Source organism: Hemiscyllium ocellatum, chromosome 5, assembly GCF_020745735.1.
Source record: "Hemiscyllium ocellatum isolate sHemOce1 chromosome 5, sHemOce1.pat.X.cur, whole genome shotgun sequence".
Classification (NCBI taxonomy): Eukaryota; Metazoa; Chordata; class Chondrichthyes; order Orectolobiformes; family Hemiscylliidae; genus Hemiscyllium; species Hemiscyllium ocellatum.
Genome location: NC_083405.1, coordinates 64,689,527 through 64,712,955, shown reverse-complemented (window position 1 = coordinate 64,712,955; position 23,429 = coordinate 64,689,527). Strand labels below are relative to the sequence as shown.

General features: G+C 40.5%; 1 protein-coding gene across 4 annotated transcripts in view; it reads left to right on the top strand.

Annotated features, from left to right (window-relative positions):
• The window catches only part of LOC132815728 (tyrosine-protein phosphatase non-receptor type 3-like), a 215,342-nt gene that overhangs the window by 106,469 nt on the left and 85,444 nt on the right, over window positions 1–23,429 (top strand). For all 4 annotated transcript variants that reach the window (XM_060824825.1, XM_060824826.1, XM_060824827.1 and 1 more), the window contains 3 exons: window positions 3,588–3,770; window positions 17,359–17,382; window positions 20,298–20,538. In XM_060824825.1, coding sequence (XP_060680808.1) covers window positions 3,588–3,770; window positions 17,359–17,382; window positions 20,298–20,538 — 448 coding nt within the window. The remainder of the gene's footprint in view (window positions 1–3,587; window positions 3,771–17,358; window positions 17,383–20,297; window positions 20,539–23,429) is intronic.

Genomic DNA, 23,429 nt, shown 5'->3' with positions numbered 1-23,429 from the left:
TGTCCTTACCACCCTTCTTAAACAGTGGCACCACGTTTGCCAACCTCCAGTCTGCCGGCACTTCATCTGTGACTATACAAATATCTCAGCAAGAGGCCCAGCAATCACTTCTCTAGCTTCCCACAGAGTTCTCGGATACACCTGATCAGGTCCTGGGAATTTATCCACCTTTAACCATTTCAAATCATCCAGCAATTCCTCCTCTGTAATCTGGACATTTTGCAAGATGTCACCATCTATTTTCCTACAGTCTATATCTATATATCCTTTTCCACAGTAAATACTGATGCAAAATATTCATTTAGTATCTCCCCCATTTTCTGTGGCTCTACACAAAGACTGCCTTGCTGATCTTTGAGGGACCCTATTCTCTCCCTAGTTACCCTTTTGTCCTTAATATATTTGTGAAAACCCTTTGGACTCTCCTTAATTCTATTTGCCAAAGCTATCTCATGTCCCCTTTTTGCCCTCCTGATTTCCCTCTTAAGTATACTCCTACTTTCTTTATACTCTTCTAAGGATTCACTCGATCTATCCAGTCTGTACCTGACATATGCTCCCTTCTTTTTCTTAACCAAACCCTCAATTTCTTTAGTCATCCAGCATTCCCTATACCTACCAGCCTTCCCTTTCACCCTGACAGGAATATACTTTCTCTGGATTCTTGCTATCTTATTTCTGAAGGCCTCCCATTTTCCAGCCGTCCCTTTACCTGCGAACATCTGCCTCCAATTAGCTTTTGAAAGTTCTTTCCTAATACCATCAAAATTGGCCATTCTCCATTTTAGAACTTCAACTTTTAGATCTGGTCTATCCTTTTCCATCACTATTTTAAAACGAATAGAATTATGGTCGCTGGCCCCAAAGTGTTCCCCAACTGACACCTCAGTCACCTGCCCTGCCTTATTTCCCAAGAGTAGGTCAAGTTTTGCACCTTTTCTAGTAGGTACATCCACATACTGAATCAGAAAATTGTCTTGTACACAATTAAGAAATTCCTCTCCTCTCCATCTAAACCTTTAACACTATGGCAATCCCAGTCAATGTTTGGAAAGTTAAAATCCCTACCATAACCACCCTATTATTCTTACAGATAGCTTAGATCTCCTTACAAGTTTGTTTCTCAATTTCCCTCTGACTATTGGGGGACTATAATACAATCCCAGTAAGGTGATCATCCCTTTCTTATTTCTCAGTTCCACCCAAATAACTTCCTGTATTTCCAGGAATATCCTCCCTTAGCACAGCTGTAATGCTATCCCTTATCAAAAATGCCTCTCCCCCTCCTCTTTTGCCTCCCTTTCTATCCTTCCTGTAGCATTTGTATCCTGGAACATGCCAGTCCTGCCCATCCCTGAGCCATGTTTCTGTAATTGCTATCGTATCCCAGTCCCATGTTCCTAATCATGCCCTGAGTTCATCTGCCTTCCCTGTTAGGCCCCTTGCATTGAAATAAATGCAGTTTAATTTATTAGTCCTACCTTGTCCCTGCCTGCCTTGACTGTTTGACTCACGTCTGTTCTCAGCTATACCCATGTCAGATCGATCTCTTTCCTCACTATCTCCCTGGGTCCCACCCCCCACCTTACTAGTTTAAATCCTCCCAAACAGTTTTACCAAATTTCCCTGCCAGTATATTAGTCCCCTTCCAATTTAGGTGCAATCCGTCCTCCTTGTACAGGTCACTTCTACCCCAAAAGAGACTCCAGTGATCCAAAAATGTGAATCCTTCTCCTATACACCAGCTCCTCAGCCATGCATTCATCTGCTCTATCTTCCTATTCCTGCCCTCACTAGCTCATGGCACTGGGAGTAATCCAGATATTACTACCCTTGAGGACCTCCTTTTTATTTTTCTACCTAACTCTCTCTAATCTCCCATCAGAGTCTCAATCTTTTCCCTTCCAATGTCGTTGGTTCCAATGTGGACAATGACCTCCTGCTGGCCCTTCTCCCTTGTGAGAACATTCTGCACCCTCTCTGAGACATCCTTGATCCTGGCACCAGGGAAACAACACACCATTCTGCTTTTTCTCTGCTGGCCACAGAAACATCTGTCTGTACCTCTGACTACAGAGTCCCCTAACACAATTGATCTCTTGGAAGCCAACATACCCCTCGTTGCATTAGAGCCAGTCTCAATACCAGAAACTTAGCTGTTTGTGCTACGTTCCCCTGAGAATTCATCACCCCCTACATTTTCCATAACAGCATACCTGTTTGGTATACCTGAAATCCAGGGTAAAAAATGAGGTCTGCAGATGCTGGAGATCACAGCTGAAAATGTGTTGCTGGTTAAAGCACAGCAGGTCAGGCAGCATCTCAGGAATAGGGAATTCGATGTTTCGAGCATAAGCCCTTCATCAGGAATGAGAGAGAGTAGCCAAGCAGGCTAAGATAAAAGGTAGGGAGGAGGGACTAGGGGGAGGGGCGATGGAGGTGGGATAGGTGGAAGGAGGTCAAGGTGAGGGTGATAGGCCGGAGTGGGGTGGGGGCGGAGAGGTACCTGGGGGGTGCAGTGAGAGAGAGACTCACTGAAATCCTTGTAGAGGGAGGAAGAGAGCTTCTTCAAGGAAGGCATCCTTGCAAGAGGATTCGCAGTAGGTTAAAATCTTCGAGTAAAAAATGAGGTCTGCAGATGCTGGAGATCACAGCTGAAAATGTGTTGCTGGTTAAAGCACAGCAGGTTAGGCAGCATCTCAGGAATAGGGAATTCGACGTTTTTCGACGTCCCTCTACAAGGATTTCAGTGAGTCTCTCTCTCACTTCACCCCCCAGGTACCTCTCCGCCCCACCCCACTCCGGCCTATCACCCTCACCTTGACCTCCTTCCACCTATCCCACCTCCATCGCCCCTCCCCCTAGTCCCTCCTCCCTACCTTTTATCTTAGCCTGCTTGGCTACTCTCGCTCATTCCTGATGAAGGGCTTATGCTCGAAACGTCGAATTCCCTATTCCTGAGATGCTGCCTAACCTGCTGTGCTTTAACCAGCAACACATTTTCAGCTGTGATCTCCAGCATCTGCAGACCTCATTTTTTACTCGAAGATTTTAACCTACTGCGAATCCTCTTGCAAGGATGCCTTCCTTGAAGAAGCTCTCTTCCTCCCTCTACAAGGATTTCAGTGAGTCTCTCTCTCTCACTGCACCCCCCAGGTACCTCTCTGCCCCCACCCCACTCCGGCCTATCACCCTCACCTTGACCTCCTTCCACCTATCCCACCTCCATCGCCCCTCCCCCTAGTCCCTCCTCCCTACCTTTTATCTTAGCCTGCTTGGCTACTCTCGCTCATTCCTGATGAAGGGCTTATGCTCGAAACGTCGAATTCCCTATTCCTGAGATGCTGCCTGACCTGCTGTGCTTTAACCAGCAACACATTTTCATGCCTGAAACCCACAAATGCACTGACCACTGATCCTGCTCCTGCTGACATGGAGACAGGAAATTTTACGTTGCAAGTTTATTTTTTCATCGGAACATTTCTGAAATATTTAAATACATAATATACTTGAGTACAGTATTAAACTTATGCTATCAAATGACCTATTCAACTAATAAAGGCTTCACTCCTTTGTTCTACCAATAGGCCAAGTCCAAGATTAAGACATGATGCTCAAAAGCCAAGACATTCTTCTGTAGATAACCTTGCTACTGAGATGGCATATATCACAGAAAGTGAAGAAGTGTTTTATAACTACAAGGCAAACATTCCAGCCTTTGAAAATAAAAAGGATGTGGAGGCCTGTCCAAAACATTCATCACACAGCTGGTATGTTATTTAGGAGTTTGATTAAATGGCACAGAATTGACAGTTGGTTTAACTATGGAGAAAGCCATACATCATAGGATTATAATATATTTATCACATAGCCATATGTGCTTAATCTTGGACGTTCTAATAATCTTTCAGAATTTTTCAATCAACCCTGAAAAATATTTGACCCCAAGTAAAGAATGTCAGTTTAATCTTTTGGCTTTTTCATCACAATGAGTCATTTCGGTTACACAAATTCTCTTTCAACAGGCTGGAAACCTTTCAGTATAATGATCTGCTTCTCGATTTACTTAATACTTAAGTGATCTTTTCATTCAGAGTCAATTCTAGCCTGTGTAGATTTGGGACATGAGGGAAATATCCTGCTTCAAACTTCAGGTTCAATCATAGTCTGACTTCCAGCCTGTTAACAAACTTCACTACTGGAGCCATATCAATGATTGAGGCCCTTGAATTCAGGAGCAAAAAAACACCCATTCCCTTTAACTGTTCTTTTATAGTCTTTTTATGTACTCCTCAGGCTTATTGCCCTCCTCACTTTGTCTCTTCAGCAACCCTGGATGTATTACACTCAGTCCCTAGGTGTGATTTGTTCAGGTGGATTGAAACTAGCTGAGGCCCAGTAGTGATCCTTGCATTTGGTATGGTTTTCTTCTGCAGCCTTTGACTAAGGAATTTAAGGCGATGAATTTAGTCGATGGTGACACTAGAGGGACTCACGTTTTGGTATAACCCACTGGCTTGAAAATGCCCAGCATTAAGATCGATCGGGGACTATTACCACTTGAAAGGAAATCCTAGTACCTTGTTTGAAGCTACACCACAGGTTTCACTTTTTTAAAAAAAAAAGTCACTGGATATCATGGCCAGTTGTATCGGCTGTAATTTCCAATCAAGTGTGGTGCTGGAAAAGCACAGCAGGGCAGGCAGCATCCAAGGAGCAGGAACATTGAAGTTTCAGGCAAAAGCCCTTCATCAAGATTTTCCTGCTCCTTGAATGCTGCCTGACCTGCTGTGCTTTTCCAGCACCACATGCTTGACTCTAATCTGCAGTAGTCGCTTTTGTCCTGTAGTTTCCAAAGACTGGCAGACCATTATCAAACAATGTAGCATGTAGCATTGTTCGGATAACTGATCTGATTGTAAACAAAGGAATCTATACTGTTCTTGTGTGGATGCTGCTCCTTCCAACATTCATCATTAACAGGAAATGTTCAATGTTATATTAAAACAAGGTGTGAAGTTTGAATGTTTTTTTTTCCCTAGCAGCATACTGTATATGCAGTCAGACTTCTTCCCCTCTCGCTCAGTGAAAGTAACACCTCATTGATGTAACGTCTTTCATTCTACTGTGAAGAGGCTGATAGGAAACATCATTGTCATGCAGTCGCTTAAAGGCCTGAAAAATAGTATATTTGAACTGCCTATACAAAATTGAGCTATCTTTGTTTATTTAAAAGATTAAAATACCAGATTGGGATTTTTCTTGTTGTTAGTCTTTTTCTCGGGTTTTTAAAAGCTGTGACCTCCACTTTAACTTGGGGGAGTTTGTGGCAACGCGGTAAACGCAGTCCTGACTTGAGTTTTCTCTGGGCCAGAATGTGTCACGTTCTGTTGAGTCATCGAGTAGGTAATTGAGCGGCCTCAGTCTTTGAAACCAAATTGTAGCAGACCAGGAAAGCTCCTGTTTTCATACTTGATTTTGTTCTTCTTCAGCTAGTGTCACCTTCTTCAGCTAGTTGGAGGGTGTTTAACCATTACAATGACTGACTAGTTTCAAGAGAGGGGGGAGTCAGCAGGGTGGTCCATGCTAATCTGTTTTTACGGGACTGTGGGATCTTGTTCGAATAATCCAAAATTCGGATAATTGATGTTCGGATAACTGAGGTTGTTCTGTATTCAACCAGTCTATGCTTGTAAATCTCAGAATACAATGTTCAATCTGACATATACTCTGGTATTGGACAACATTTACTAAATAATACTGACTATTGTCACGGAAGATTTCTAAGCATCATTATTAAAGTATGGATTTTAAAATAATGGTAAATGAGTTTGTTAACTTTTCTGACCGGTGTAAAAATAGCTAGGTCAGACTATCATTCTGAACTCTGTGCTATAACACAGAACGTATCAGAGGACAGGGATCCCCAAGAGTATTGATGAAAATCTGTTTATACTGTGTTGATTTACAATGGTTGGGTGTAAATATTGAAGACCATTAGCTTGGGTTTTTTTCTGGATAATCGAGGATTGATAGTTCAGGGAACCCAAAGATGGAAATTTTTAGAGGATTTCGAAGGAAATCTTTCTGGGATCAGAAAACAGTACTGTCATTCTTCTAGAAAGTATATCAACTGTTCAGGGAAGCACATTGCCTTGTGTAATTTTAGGTTGCCAAACTTCCAAATCATTAAGTGTTTAATTAGAAATCTGCAGGTTACTAAGCTGTCTGTTTTGAGTAAGAAGACTTCACAGTTCACCAAAAGAACTGGGGAGAAATCAGTCAAATTGAAATTAAAGATTTGACAGAGGGATAATTTCTCTGGATTTGAGATAGCATTGGGAAACAGGATGAGACTTTGTGCTGTATAAAGATCCTTCAAAATGTTAGATATCTAGATTTTTTTTTGCCTTTTGTAATTTCTGTTGCTGAAGAAAATCTGCAGCCTCATGGAACTGTTTTCATACGTGACTATCACATTGAGTAAAACTAAAAAAAATCTAGCAAGTCAATTCAATTCTGGAATCTGACTTGTTCTGTGATACAATCAACTGGTAAACTGGAATCAGAACACTGCACTGTGAATTATGCTGGACTACTTAATTTAGGATTACTAGTCAGGCTGCAGGGCTATGTCATTAACTTCTAGCATGCACAGTAATTATTTACATGAACCTGTCCTTTGTAGACAAAATGCATAGGCTGACACTTGTCCCTATCCTCAGTGGGAAATTTTCAGTGGAGATAGCCAGGCTCTGCCACATTGCTATGGTAGTGCTCTGCCTCATCAGAATGAACCTGTCTGGTTTGAATTTAATTAGTTAACTAGACAACTAACAGTCCCAACTGTGTTTCCAGGCCAACCATGGTCCAATGAATCAGTCTGATCTTCTCATGCTGTGTAAATTGTTCTTTTCCTTTTGCCATTTTAATCTTTTTGCATTTCCATCATGACAAGTGTAAGAAGAAACAGTTAACCTTCATGCCACATTTTTTTGGCAATGTTTAAGTTCTGTACTGAAACAGTTATTTAAATAAATAAATTGAACAGGTATTTACTACTACGTGGATAGACATAAATAAGCTACCATCTTCTGGACAATTCTTAACTCCAGCAATTCTCAGAGATAAATGGAAGTGTTATCATCCCTTCCTAGGCTATAAAAGCCTCAAACCATTGTTCTGGTTACATTTTCAATATTTGCTAACTAATTCAGCAGATTAATTTATTTTGCAGTAAAACACTGATTCTTGTTATAGATTCTTCCAGTAATTTGAAACAAGGCAAGCTTCCAGCTTCTATTTCCTCCAAGTTAAAATAGAAATTTCACTTCCGTTGCCTTCGCCATAGTCACTGCTGAAGTCTTTTTTTTTAGTCTGCTTACAGTGCACCTTTGTCTGATTTATTATTTATGTTCTAGGTTAGAGTGGTGTTGGAAAAGCACAGCAGGTCAGGCAGCATCCGAGGAGCAGTAAAATCAACGTTTCAGGCAAAAGCCCTTCATCAGGATACAGGCAGAGAGCCTGAAGGGTGGAGAGATAAGGGCATTTATCTCTCCATCCTTCAGGCTCTCTACCTGTATTCCTGATGAAGGGCTTTTGCCCGAAACGTCGATTTTACTGCTCCTCGGATGCTGCCTGACCTGGTGTGCTTTTCAGCATCACTCGAATCCAGAATCTGGTTTCCAGCATCTGCAGTGCTTATTTTTACCTTATTATTTATGTTTCCTGACTAATGAGATGCAAATCACATTTGGTTCAAACTGCACTAATTTTTACACCAAATCCCAAATAAATTGAAACCAGAGATCTTCTCAAGCTCCACCAGTCCATGACAGCATCGCTTGCTCTGTGCTGTCCAGTGATGTGAGTGTGGCAGCATTTGACTGTATGCGGCATGAAGGAGCAAAATGTGACTCAACGAGAATCTAATTTTCCACCATTTGGAGTTGTACCTGGCACCAATAGGTTTTATTATAGTCTTTGGTGATCAATTATCTCAACTGCAGGGCAATAGTGCAGTAGTTCTCTAGGATAATGTCCAAGGCTCACACCTTCAGCTATTCGTCAATAGCTTCCCTTTATCACAAGGTCAGAGTGTTGATATTTGCTGATGGTTGCTCAATTTTCAAGGCCATTTGCAAGTCTTCATATGCTGAAGCAGTCAATGTACAATAAAACCTAAACAACATTCAAGCCTGGTCTAATAGAAGAGAGGCTCTAACCAGTTCTCCTCGATGTTTGATGGAATTACCTTTGCTGAATCCTGTGTCAACTTACATTTATTTCCCCCTTATTTCCCCTGATCGTTAACTACATAAACCTCAAAAATGGTTTCCTCTTCATTAAGATCATTTTGGCTTCTTCCAGTCATATAATTTTGAGTTTTAAAAAAACACATTGCTGGTAAAGTACAGGTCTGGCAGCGTCTGTGGAGAGATATTAGAGTTCATGTTTCGAGACCAGTGACCCTTGCTCAGAACTGGTGAGAGCTAGGAATGATGCTGACTGTTGTCATGAAAGATTTCTAAACATTATTCTTAGAGTTTGGATTCTAAAATGACACTGTGGGTTTGCTAACTTTTCTGAAAGGTTTAAAAATAGCTAGGTCAGATTGGACCTGAAACGTTAATTCTGATTTCTCTCCACAGGTGCTGCCAGACCTACTGAGCTTTCCCAGCAATTTCTGTTTTTATTCATGATTTACAGTATCCATGTTTCTTTCAGTTTTTATATAACTTTGAGTCCTTTATTAATATTTTTTATTTGTTCACTAGGTGAGGGCATCACTAGCTAGATAGCATTTATTGCCCATCCCTAATAGCCCAGAGGGCAGTTAAGAATCAACCATATTGTTGTGACTCAGGAGTCACATGTAGGCTAGAACAGGCAAGGGTGGCAGTTTCCTTCCGTAAAGGACGTGACCTTGGAGTGCAGGTTCATAGTTCCTTGAAAGTGGAGTTGCAGGTAACTAGGATAGTGAAGAAGGTGTTTGGTATGCTTTCCTTTATTGGACAGAGAATTGAATATAGGAGTTGGGAGGTCATGGTGCAACTGTACAGGACATTGGTTAGGCCACTGTTGGAATGTTGTGTGCAATTCTGGTCTCCTTCCTATCGGCAGGATGTGAAACTTGAAAGGGTTCAGAAAAGATATTGCTGGGGTGGAGGATTTGAGCTACAGGGAGAGGCTGAATAGGCTGGGGCTGTTTTCCCTGAAACATCGGAGGCTGAGGGGTGACAAAGGATGGGGTAAATTGACAAGGTCTTTTCCCTGGGATGGGGTCCTGAACTAGAGGAGATAGGTTTAGGGTGAGAGGGGAAAAATTTAAAATGGACCTAGGGGCAATGTTTTCATACAGAGGATGGTGCATGTATGGAATGAACTGCCAGATGAAATGGCTGAGGCTGATATAATAACATTTAAAAGATATCTGGATGGGGATATGAATAGGAAGGGCTTAAAGGGATATGGGCCAAATTCTGGCAAATGGGACTAGATTCGGTTAGGATATCTAATTGGCATGGATGAGTTGGACCAAAGAGTCTATTTTCGTGCTGTACGTCTTTATGACTTTACGACATTAGTGAAGCATGAGTGTTTCTGACAATTGACAAGGGATTTATGGTCATCATTAGATTTTTAATTCCAGATATTTATTAAATTCAAATTCCACCATCTGCCATGGTGGGATTTGAATCTGGATCCCAAAAATGTTATCTGGGTCTCTGAATTAACAGTCCAGCGATAATACCATTAGGCTGTTCCCTCCCAATTAAATCCACTTTTATGCTAAAATCCACCATTTTCCTGATGGTTGATAGCTCCCTTAACTTGGTACTCTCCCAAAATTTTGTTTGGGAGAATGAATCTGTTATATCTATATTTCAATGCTGTCATCCCTGGCAAGAAAGCCTAGGAACCATTGAAAACTAATTTAACACATTCAGCTTAATTGTATACATAAACTTATGTCATTCTTTTATTTTTATTGGTTTGCTTCAATTAGAAAGAATAGCCAATCCTCTGTCTTCACAGAATTCTAGCTTTTTCACAGTAGCTCTTGTGTGTTAACGACAGAATCGTATTTAGAAATGCTTCTAAACTGTGATGGAGTGGAATGCTCGGCCTTACAGCCATTAAGTAGGTTTTCTCAAATAACTCATAACTTTGAAGAGGATAAAATCTATTTAAAAGACTCCCTAAACCAAATTATCACCACCAGTTGTACAACCAAATTTTCCAACACCACCAGTTGGTCTAATGTTCACCTGTGCAAAAAGGAAGTAAACCTGTGGTAGTGTAGTGACAGTAGGGAAGTGGTCTCACTAAATTTCCTGGTGACGACCTTTCCTTCCAATTTGAATAGTATGAGCTTAGTCTGTCATATTCTTGGCCAGGGAGCAGAAAAATGGCAAAATAGCAGCACTTTTAAAAGGCTGCAGCTCTCTACTAAAATAGTGGTAACCACAGAAATATTTGCTTGGACCAGACACTCATCAGGTCCACTCTGCCATTTAATAGGTATCACAGAATATGGCTCAAATTTCACTTTGCCTTTCCACCCACTACATATATCCCTTGATTCCCTGAGGGAATAACTATCTGTCTACCAGATCCTAAAATGTCTTCAATGATGGAGTATCGACAAGCCTTTGTAGTAAATAATTCTAAAGATTCACAATCCTTTGAAGACATTTGTTCTGATCTCTGTCCTAAACGATCAGCCTCTTATTGTGGGGTTATTCCCTGTGTTCTAGCTTGCTCAGAAAGGGGAACAACATCTTATGTCTACCCTTTTGGGCCCCTTCAAAATATTGGCTGCTTCAATGAAATAAATTCATGGTGTCAGCCTTTTGTCTTGTAGGATAGTGTTTTGTGATGTGGTAACTTTCTGTTAAGTGTTCTCTGGAAAGTGACTCTTTGAAAGGCCAGTAAATTGTGCACCTTCTCATCCCATCTTTCTTGTCTGCAGCAAAAGCTGCAGAGGCTGCTATGCCTGATTGTTGCTGCAGCACACTGGACAACATTTAACAGACAGTGTGCTGCAGCAACAATCAGGCATAGCAGCCTCTGCAGCTTTTGCTGCAGACAAGAAAGATGGGATGAGAAGGTGCACAATTTACCGACCTTTCAAAGAGTCACTTTCCAGAGGTCACAACTATTTGTGATTGTCTCCCAGTTGTCAGTGTTAGTTTCTGCCATCTTCAGATTTCACATGCAGGTGTTTTTGTAGGAGAAGTATGAACATGCAGGAATTTGTGACCTGGGGAAATTCACCGTACTGAAGCTGTTTGGATATGTGGCCTACATTCGTGCAATTAGCCAGTGCAGACGTTGTTGGCTAGGCAATGAGAATATGCTGATGTAATTAGCACGCTCCTGAACTTGAGTTGCCAAGAGTTGGCGAGGATGTATTTAAAACAGTAAAGGTTTGGAACTGTCCAGATTTTTCTCCTGCTTGGCATATGTTCTCGAAGACTCACCACTGCAGAGGAGCACGCTGAGAATGCTGGCATTGTGGTTCTGTTTAGTGCCCTCGGTCAGGTTGTACTTGTCTGTGCTTTCACAGATTGTTGTAACACCTGCAGCTTTTGCGATGCATGAGGTTTGAAGTAGTCACTGGACCCAAAATATTACCTATGCTTTCTCTGTGTAGATGCTGCCAGATCTGAGTTCCTTTAGCAATGTTTGCTTTTGTTTGTGATACATATGTTGCACTGAACATCAAGTGACAGTGTGCTGGTGATTGTGGAGCCTAGATAATTTCACGCATGAGCAATCTCCACCATCACATTCTTAGTGTTAATGGATAGCAGTATGGTGGCATCATTGATCATGGCATTTTTCCGGCCTCTTTTATAGGGTGAGTGTCCGTTTGCCACAATAGATGTTCCTTTGTATCATCAGATGTTCTTTTGTATCATCAGTTGTTCCTTCGCACCATCAGCACAGAACAACCTTTTGACTTTGCACACCTTTAATCTTCGATTTCGGATGAGCAAAGTTAAAGTTTTATGTTAGTTCAAGTATGCAAATAGACACCTTCTGTAGATGAAGACTCATGACAGCAACAAAGAGAATAATGTACCAAAAACTGTTAGTGCCAGAACACAATCCCATTTGACCCTGTTGCAGATCCAGAAGGATTCTAATATTGCCCTAACATGGCTGGTGTTTACTCCATGGTTGTCATGGAAAAAGTGGAGATCACCTGGAGCAGCTTCAGCAGGCAGCATGCTTTCTCGAGCAACTTAAATAAACTATCTTGTTCATATGGTTGAATGTTTAGTGAGGATAATGAATGCAAAACATAGTAATTTCCCTTGTACACAACATTTCTCTTGCAACCGTCAGACTGAGATCAGGCTAATTGTAGATCTTCCAGTTCAGAAACCAGAGATTATGGTAATAGCAAACTCAAATAGTCTCACTAAGTTCTCATTTGTCTTCCTAGGCCTTGATCAATGGGCCATACATCATGATCTGCAACCATTCTTGCTCTGAAATCACTCTCTCGGTAAAGATGCTTTGACTTGCAGAAGCTGATAGCAATATCAAACTCCTTCGTATGGTCTTCTGTTCTGTAGTGGAGCATACTTCTGAAGAATAGGTACTCCTGAGGTTAACTGACCTCGTTTGAATTAAGAGTCAGATGGAGAGAATTTGTTCTGAATCACCTTTTTTGGGGGAGTTTGAAGAATGGATCTCTATCATTGAGAGTAGTGAATTTCTTGAAATAGAATCTGCACATTCTTTCGTGATGATCTAAAATATTGAATTGAATTGAATTTGTTGTGGTCGCAGTGGTCGCAGCAGTCTGGCTGTCTGTTCAGAAATGCTCCTGATGTATGGGAGTGTGGCCAGTCCTTTGGGTTGTGGCATGTCCCTATTTCGTTGTCTTTACCTGAGGCATCTGTTAATGAAATTGTGTGGGTATCCGTTTTTGTTGAATACCTTGTATAGGAAGAAGACCACTAGGACTCATAACAGCACACAAACTAACAGCCACTCTCAGACAACAACTCACCAGGACAAAGGGCCCGATACCCAGCATGAGCAAAACCAACGTGGTTTACAAAATCCCATGCAAGGACTGCACAAAACACTACATAGGACAAACAGGAAGACAGCTAACAACCTGCATCCATGAACACCAACTGGCCATGAAACGACACGACCAGCCATCCCTAGTAGCCATACACTCAGATGACAAACAACATGAATTCGATTGGGACAACACCACCATTATAGGACAGGCCAAACAGAGAACAGCCAGGGAATTCCTAGAAGCATGGCACTCATCCACGAATTCGATTAACAGACACATCGACATAGACCCTATATACCGGCCACTGCAGCGGACAGCTACTGACAACAGGAAGCAGCAGATTCAAACCAGTATAAATGCCGGAGGAACCAGCACAGAAGCGCTTCACAGGAGGCTCCCAAGCACTGAAGATGTCACCTAGAAAGGGGACAAAACATTTGCAAGAAAAACTCCCAGCTTGGCGAACAGAACTACAACAACGAGCACCCGAGCTACAAATCTTCTCTCAAACTTTGAATTGAATTTATTGTCACATGTGCCGAGGCACAGTGAAAACCTTTGTCTTGCGAGCAATACAGGCAAATCATGTAGTTAAAAAGCATAGATAAGTAAATAGTAGGTAAACAGCAGCAAAAAAAAACACACAGGTACAGGTAAATGCTAAGAGTTTGAGAGTCCATTCAGTATTCTAACAACAATAGGGTAGAAACTGTTTCAAAACCATCTGGTGCATGTGTTCAGGCTTCTGTACATACTCCGATGGTAGTATGGAGTAAGGTCTTTGAATTCCATTATCCAGTTTAATACATCAGACTTTCTTGAATTGAAATAGTTTTAAAAGGAACTAAAAACATGACTTTGAATGGACACTGCATCATTTGACTCTAAATAGGTTGACCAATCTTTGTGAAATCAATGTGTACTGTGCAAAATACAGTCTAAAGACAATGAAAGCAGTCAACACCCCTGTCCCCTGCCTGCCATAGGGTGTGAAAAGGTGCTCATCCATCTGATTTGTAAAATGAGAATCCTCATATGGTGGAGGGGAAACATCACTTACAATTATCAAGCATGGACGCAATAAACCCCGTAGACGGAATGTACAAACATGCTGCTATTTCACGAAGCTGTCTTTGTGACAGAAACAAACATGTTGATGTTAGAGTGTTAGACTGAAACAGATTTCTGAAATCCCGCGCACTCAAAAGTTTGTTTTCCTGATATCGTGGATCCTGTGACAATATTGATTGTGTGTGTGTGTGTGTGTGTGTGTGAGTGAGAGAGGGGGGGGGGGGCGGCGGGTACATCAGGAAACCGATAACTTAAAAGGTAAAACTGTTCACTACTGCTAACTATCCACAATCAGCTAACTATTTGTGGTCTTAAGTTAAAATCTTGCATCTCGAGGACACTCCATGGATCCAAATTTTTATCCTTTTTATCTTTCTTTTATGTTGAGCATTATTCTCTTTTAGGAGAGAGTGAGGACTACAGATGCTGGAGATCAGTCTAAAAGTAATGATGAAGGGCTTATGCCCAAAACATTGACTCTTCTGCTCCTTGGATGCTGCCTGACCTGCTGTGCTTTTCCAGTGCCACACTATTCTCTTTTAACTTTGCAAGTGTGTGTCCCCAAGGTTCTGAGTGAGTTACAATGGCAATTTGCTTGATATGACTTCTGTTTTTCTCAGGATTCACAGATAATAAAATTGCTCTAAGTTTCATGTCATCGACAAATTACATTTGATTTCCTCACCCAAATCATTCGTATATAGTTCTTGAGTAGGTAGGCCAAAGCACTGAAACCTGAGGTAACCCACTTGTAGTCCTCATCTGCTCTGGAAAAGGCCCATTCTTTCCTAATCTCTTTCCTGTTTGTTAAACAGATCTCAGTCCATGCATTGTACTACTACCAATTCCACATGCTTAGATTTCTGCACAATTCCTTTCTTTATCAAAATTTTTGAAAAATCCAAATACATCACATCCACTGGTTCTCCCTCCTCTGTTAAAGGTTCCCCCATCTAAATTGTTATTCACAACACTGCTGATGTTCTGTTGATCATGAGTCCTCTGAAATCTGGCCAAACTTCATGAAAATTGTGGGAGACAGGAATGTTCTTTCCCCTCTGTAGAGTCAGATTGGCATTATAGGACAGGGGTTTGGACACTCAACAGCCCTTAAACTGCAATGCTGAAAATTGGCAACTATTTAAATGAGTTGAAAATGTGTTGCTGGTTAAAGCACAGCAGGTCAGGCAGCATCCAAGGAATAGGAAATTCGACGTTTCGGGCATAAGCCCTTCATCAGGAATGAGGAGAGAGTGCCAGGCAGGCTAAGATAAAAGGTAGGGAGGAGGGACTTGGGGGAGGGGCGATGGAGATGTGATAGGTGGAAGGAGGTCAAGGTGAGGGTGATAGGCCGGAGTGGGGTGGGGTCGGAGAGGATCAGTCGGTTCCGTAGGCAGGTGCTGAGGGAGGAGATGTGGCTGTGGTAGCGAGTCTGTTTGAGAACGTGGCTGAAGAGTTTCTGTGCAGAGGAGATGACCTGGGCGGTGCAGTGAGAGAGAGACTCACTGAAACCCTTGTAGAGGGAGGAAGAGAGCTTCTTCAAGGATCCTTGTAGAGGGAGGAAGAGAGCTTCTTCAAGGATCCTTGTAGAGGGAGGAAGAGAGCTTCTTCAAGGATTCCTTGTAGAGGGAGGAAGAGAGCTTCTTCAAGGATTTCCTTGTAGAGGGAGGAGGTTTAAAGCACAGCAGGTCAGGCAGCATCCAAGGAATAGGAAATTCGACGTTTTGGGCAGGTTAAAGCACAGTAGGTCAGGCAGCATCCAAGGTTAAAGCACAGCAGGTATGCCCGAAATGTCGAATTTCCTATTCCTTGGATGCTGCCTGACCTGCTGTGCTTTAACCAGCAACACATTTTCAACTGTGATCTCCAGCATCTGCAGACCTCGTTTTTTACCCCAACTATTTAAATGAAGCCACCATTTTCAACCACACAGTCTTCGAAAACCATGATTTGAAAAAAATGCTTCAGTTTTCCAAGAATATAACCTTACTGAAAAGCACTATTATAACCTTAGGTGAACTTTAAAATTAATTGTGGCAAATAGTAATTTTGCTGGCCGCAAATAAGTTAGGATGCTGTACAGCTCTTGCCATGCTATCATAGTTATTTACAATGGCATGCTGTCCACCCAGATAGGCATCTCCACCAATTAGAGTTTACTTGCCAACCAATTATATTTGTCCCCTCATTCAGTATAAATATTATTTTCTCTTTACTTCCAAGATGAAAAGCTTTGACAAAATCTGACATTTTCAGCAATATTCAATCATTATACACACCAAACTGAAGCTGTTTTGTTTTGTGCAGCATCAATTCCTGCATGCCTCTTTTGCTAACCATGCCAACTTTTCCTTCTGTCATGTCAAATTAAATCCACGTAGGAACGTCAGCATGCTGCTGTGCATAGCTGACGTTTCTTCCCACATTAATTGACACAAGTCTATATTTTTTCCCCCCTCATCTTTGCTTGATTATTGGATTGGCTGCTCTTTCAATGACCATGCCCATGTTGTCCCACAATCTGTAATACCTCTCTCGCTCTCTTTCCTAAACACACAAATTCCTTTTCACGTGTTCTTTTTGTCATTGGTCCCCACCTATCATTCAATAACCATGCGATAATGCCTGTTCTCCACTTCTGGTATCCATTTCCTCCTTTGCTCAGATCAGAGATGTTTGTCCAATCTGAATGACCGTGAATAATGGGATCTTTTGCATCTCTTATTTTCATTGGCTAAAACACTGCGGACTGAAAATATTTTGGAATAAATGTGAATGTTTCTTATTGATCTAAATTAAAATACAGGATTTCCTCTGAAAGGGTTAAGAAGCTTGTCAATAATCAGTTGATTGCAATTCAGTTTCTGAATGCCTTTATAATCCTTTCCTATTAGTTACTTCCTTGTGACACGTGATCATATGCTGAAAATAATTTTGTGTTGAATTGTTTGCTTATAAAAGGTTTGACTTATGCCATTTTCAAGGGAAAAACTTTTGAACAAATATAATTTATTATGTGGTAATAGAAAACGCAAAGCATCGGTGTATGTTAGATTAAAACCATTTGCAAAATGTGGATTAAAATCATAAGCTACCTGCTTCCGAGCAGAATTGTTTGTGGTTGTGACAAGCACAGTATGTCTTTGCTGTCTCAAGCACAATGAGAATAAATTTTGGTGCCCACAAAACGTGCCTATCAATACTAGTTAAGTGATTTTCAAATTATTCTTTTGCAGGTCAGAAGAACAACAATTAGTAAAGTAAGTTCACTATTTGTTCCTTTATCCTGCAAAAAAAGTACTATTATAAATTACTAAGCTACAGTGGACTAGATATTGTGGGTAAATAATCACATGCACAATCACTAATGTATAAATTGGCTAACAAGATCAGTGCTTTCAGAAATACATGATGAATTTTGAATCTCCAAAACTAATTGATATTTGTGAAACTCCACAATTTGCATGATACACATGCAATCTTGTCCTGAGACTCCATTTTTTAGAAATTGTGAATTTGAATATTCGATGCCAATAACTCACCACAAGTTGTTATATGTGATACAATGTAGTAAATGTTTAGGCATTTGATCATAGTTACTACCATCCAAGTTCACCTTTTTGGCCCAAATAGGAAATAAGTTAAATGTTTACATCTCCTCCCTCATTGAGGATTTACTACAAAAAGATTTTTTGAAGTCTTAATTTTTCCTTGTTTCTTCTCTTTCTCAATCCAATATTTCTTCCTGCCATATTTGTTGTCAATTCACAATGCAAATATTCTCAAGCTGAAGGGTAGGGAAAGCAGTTTTAACTGCTGTATGTCATAACAGGGGGAAGGCGATGGCCTAGTAGTGTTTTTGGTAGACTTTCCATCCAGAAACTCAGCTAATGTTCCGGGTACCTGAGTGGGAATCATGCCATGGCAGATTGTGGAATTTTAATTCAATTAAGAATCTGGATTTAAGGGTCTCCTGATGACCATGAAACCATTACCAAGGCCAATAGAATTAAGGAGAATCCAAAGGGTTTTTACAAATACATTAAGGGCACAAGGGTAACTTGGGAGAGAATAGGGCCCCTCAAAGATCAGCAAGGCAACTTTTGTGTGGAGCCGCAGGAGATGGGGGAGATACTAACCGAATATTTTGTACCAGTGTTTTCTGTGGAAAAGGACATGAAAGATATAGAATGTAGGGAAATAGATGGTGATTTATTGAAAAATGTCCATATTACAGAGGAAGAAGTGTTGGATGTCTTGAAATACATAAAAATAGATAATTCCCCAAGACCTGATCAGGTGTACCCTAGAACTCTGTGGGAAGTTAGGGAAGTGATTGCTGGACTCCTTGCTGAAATATTTGTGTCATCGCTAGTCAGAGGTGAGGTGCTGGAAGATTGGAGGTCAGCTAACGTGGTGCCACTGTTTAAGAAAGGTGTAAGGACAAGCCAGGGAACTATAGATCTGTGAGCAATTTGTTGGAGGGAATCCTGAGGACAGGATTTACACGTGTTTGGAAAGGCAAGGACTGATTCGGGATAGTCAGCATAGATTTGTGTGTGGGAAATCATGTCTCATGAATTTAATTGAGTTTTTTGAAGAAGTAACAAAGAGGACTGATGGGGGCAGAGTGGTAGATGTGAACTATATGGACCTCAGTAAGATGTTCGACGAGGTTCCCCATGGGAGACTGGTTAGCAAGGTTACATCTCATGGGATACAGGAAGAACTAGCCATTTGGATACAGAACTGGCTCAAAGGTAGAAGACAGAGGGTGGTGGTGGAGGGTTGTTTTTCAGACTGGAGACCTCTGACTAGTGGAGTACCACGAGGATCAGTACTGGTGTCCATTACTTTTCGTCATTTATATAAACGATTTGGATTTGAGCATACGAGGTATAGTTAGTAAGTTTGCAGATGACACCAAAATTGAAGGTGTAGTGGACAGTGAAGAAGGTTACCTCAGATTACAATGGGATCTTGATAAGATCGGCCAATGGGCTGAGGAGTAGCAGACGGAGTTTAATTTAGATAAATGCGAGGTGCTGCATTTTGGAAAAGCAAATCTTAGCAGGACATATACACTTAATGGTAAGGTCCTAGGGTGTGTTGCTAAACAAAGAGACCTTGGAGTGCAGGTTTATAGCTCCTTGAAAGTAGAGTCACAGGTGGATAGGATAGTGAAGAAGGCGTTTGGTATGCTTTCCTTTATTGGTCAGAGTATTGACTATAGGAGTTGGGAGATCATGTTGTGGCTGTAAATGGTTTGTTGGTTAGGCCACTTCTGGAATTTTGTGTGGAATTCTGGTCTCGTTCCTATTGGAAGGATGTAGTGAAATTTTGAAAAGGTTCAGAAAAAAATTACAAGGATGTTACTAGGGTTGGAGGATTTGAGCTATAGGGAGAGGTTGAGTAGACTGAGGCTGTTTTCCCTGGAGCGTAGGAGGCTGAGGAGTGACCTTGTGGGGGTTTATAAAATAATGAGGGGCATGGATAGGATAAATAGTCAAGGTCTTTTCCCTGGAATGGGGAAGTCCAGAACTAAAGAGCATAGGTTTAGAGTGAAAGGGGAAAGATATAAATGACACCTAAGGGGCGATCTTTTCACGTGGATGGTGATGCGTGTGTGGAATGGCCTGCTAGAGGAAGTGGTGGAGGCTAGTACAATTGCAACATTTAAAAAGCATCTGGATTGGTATATGAATAGGAAGGGTTTAGAGGGATATGGGCCGGGTGCTGGCAGGTGGGACGAGATTGGGTTGGGATATCTGGTCGGCATAGACGAGTTGGACTGAAGGTCTATTTTCGTGCTGTACATCTCTGATTCTAATGGATATACCCGTGCAGTTCACTAATATCCTTCAGTGAAGGAAATCTATCATCCTGACCTGGTCTGGCGTATATGTGACTCCAGACCCACAGAAATGTGGTTGACTCTTAACTGCCCTCTGGATGACTTGGCGTGGACAGTAAATACTGGCCCAGCCACAGACATCCAAATTCCATGAGTTAATTTACAAAAAAACCTTGATCTGGCAAGTTCTCAGCATCATAATGTGTGTAACAATAAGGAATTTTAGTGAAACGTTGAGTTTTAGGCTTATTTCCTTCTGGTTCCCTTTCAGTTAAATGCTGTCTATTCCAGGAATCTCAATACAATTTAACTTATTTTCAGGATAGTTGCAGAGGATGAAATGCAACAACAGTTCTCGCACTGCATCAAAAGACAACGACGATCATTCACACACTCAGTGAATGGTGTAGAAACCGTTGTACCATGTGATGATCACCTATCTGTGTCTGTTTCTCACCCACTGGATGGTGTTGACTTGCAGTTTCTTGAGACCTATGGCTTTAAAACACCAAGGACAAATATGGATGAAACAAATCCCTGCCAATACTACTGTGATGACAAGGTTTGCAAAACTGAATGCAGCTTTCTTTTGAAATCAAATGCAATCTATCCTTATATCATGATTTGGAGTTGGACTGGGGTGTACAAAGTTAAAAATCACACAACACCAGGTTATAGTCATGGACGGCACGGTGGCACTGCTTCCTCACAGCGCCAGAGACCCGGGTTCAATTCCCGCCTCAGGCAACTGACTGTGTGAAGTTTGCACATTCTCCCAGTGTCTGCGTGGGTTTCCTCTGGGTGCTCCGGCTTCCTCCCACAGTCCAAAAATATGCAGGTTTGGTGAATTGGCCATGCTAAATTGCCTGTAGTGTTAGGTGAAGGGGTAAATGTAGGGGAATGGGTCTGGGTGGGTTATGCTTCGTTGGGTCGGTGTGAACTTGTTGGACTGAAGGGCCTGTTTCCACACTAAGTAATCTAAAGTAGTCCAACAGGTTTAATTGGAAGCACACTGGCTTTCGGAGTGTGCTTCCAGTTAAACCTGTTGGACTATAATCTGGTGTTGTGTGATTCTTATCATTATATCAGTTTACAAAGTATTTGAAGTTTATGTGAAAATCCAGACCCTAGCAGCAATATGAGTAATTCATTCTTCAATCTAGTTAGTTCAAAATTTACCAACTTCTTTATTTAAAATATTGCTTTGGTCACTTCTGTAGGGCTTGATTTGATATGGTATTTTTGCATCTGCAAAGAGTAGACTGTACCCACTGCCTTAAATTCAAAAGTCACAAATTGAAAGTTCTGAAGAACTACAAATTAAAGAAAGCACAAGTGAACCAGTTTTTATTAAACAAAACATTTGGCCTATATTTTTCCACAGCTAATATTCTATTATCTAAAATAAATTTTAAACAAATAAAGTATTGAAAATCATATTTCAAAATAACATTTGCCCACCAGATTTTATTTTGGCATCTTGTGTACTGTATTACTGTCATAAAAGCTTTCATTTGAATTTTTCAGTCTCAAAAAATCTGGGTTTGAAGTTGACTCTTAACAACCACTCTGCTTGCAATTTATTGATTATTGCGATCTGAGCAAGTAATAATTTCCCAAAAGGGATTTGGAAAGCTTCCCAGTACAACCTAAAAACTGTCTTCACACTTACTATTCCAGGACTTTTGAGTTTCATTTAACTCTATTTGGAAAATTAATAGCTGCAAATGTGTTGCTGGTCAAAGCACAGCAGGTTAGGCAGCATCTCAGGAATAGAGAATTCGACGTTTCGAGCATAAGCCCTTCATCAGGAATTTTTTTATTGGAAAATTAATAGCATAATTCAAGTTAAATTACAAGTTTGCGAATTCTCACTTTTGTTCCTTCTTGGATTGCCAGAATTTGCTATTTTTGTTGCCCGAAGGTATTTTGTAATTAATTTAATTCTCATCTCTTCTGGGCTTACCAAGGCATGAAGTGAGCAGATGGATGATACAAATATGAAGGCTATAATTAAAATGTTTGAGAAGTGCTAAGAATGGTAATACTTTGGTTGGTATTCCATGATAATGGCTGCTCTTGTATCACTGTCTGTAATGTTTCATATGAATTAAACCCCTGGAGTTTAATTGCTACAGTGTGCTGGTAATTATCATGGGATCTTTAGTATTTAAATACATAATCTCAAAGTAAATAAATATCTGAAAGGATTTTGTAAAAGCAAATTCCACAAAAAATTGAACACTTTCTTAGCTTTTGTTCTTACCATAATATATGCCACCGAACTAAATGAATCTGTGACTGGCAAGGAGTCACCCACTTAAATTAATAAATGAGTGCCATCGGTGTGTACTGCTGTACTACGGGCAGTAAATAGGTTTGCATATTGAGAAAAGGTTCTTAGGAAAGTTTTTGCTGAAGTATGCATTCCACAAATCAAATTAGATGTGCTATCTTCTGAATTTAATGCTTAGACTCATTACAACTAATTATGTACTGAGTATTAACTCCACTGAAAATGAAAAAGTAAATGACTAAATTATTTTCTATTACATCTTAAAGTTGTTCTATTTGTATTAGATACATTATATGTGAAGCAGTAATTAAGCTAATACTCTTCTAACTTTCCTATTCTACATGTATTCATAGTCAAAAGTCTATTCTCTGAAAGCACAGAATTACCAAATATGCTTATCTTGCTTGATGCTGATATTGTACTTGTTAGCTATGACACTAAAGTATTGGTTCTAATCAGCCAGTGGGCAAAAATGGTATTATAATATTTGTGAAGAATAGAAACATTGCAATTCTGCAACTGGACTCATGACCTCTAGCCTCAAAAACAATACTGTTCATCTTTAGTAACTTGGGATAGCTAAAAATAAATTTCACTTGACCTTTCAGAACACAGGTATGTTGAAGTCCTGCTGTTTAGATCAAAACCAGTGTGCTATAATGCTCTCCACAGATGTTGATTTATGGCATCCACTGTTCTTTTGGGTTTTTTATTAAGCTATATCTTGACATTAGGAGAAATGAATGTTAAAACCAGTCACCACTGGCAAAATAACAAAAATTCAGGAAGCTCCTTATTTGTGTAATTAATTTTAATTGATGCTAAGTCAAGTAAACAGCTATGTTATAAAATTAGTGTTGTGGGTTGATGCAAAAGTAACATTGAACATTAAAGCAGCCTAGAATTCAATCCCACAAGCAAATTCTTAATTTCAAGTTATAAGCCAAAACACTAAAAATAATCAGAGTTTTCTGCATTCAATATTGTTGGAATTTTAAGACAGTTCAAAACTTAGGCTAATGGTGTATGTTGTCTGAGGCCCCCTTCAGCCTTCTCCAATATTTCTGTGTGTAGTTGAAGGAACCAGAGAAAAAGGAAGAGACTGAAAAAGTTAATTTTCTAAAGGTGAATTTAGAATGTCTTGACGCAGGGCAGGT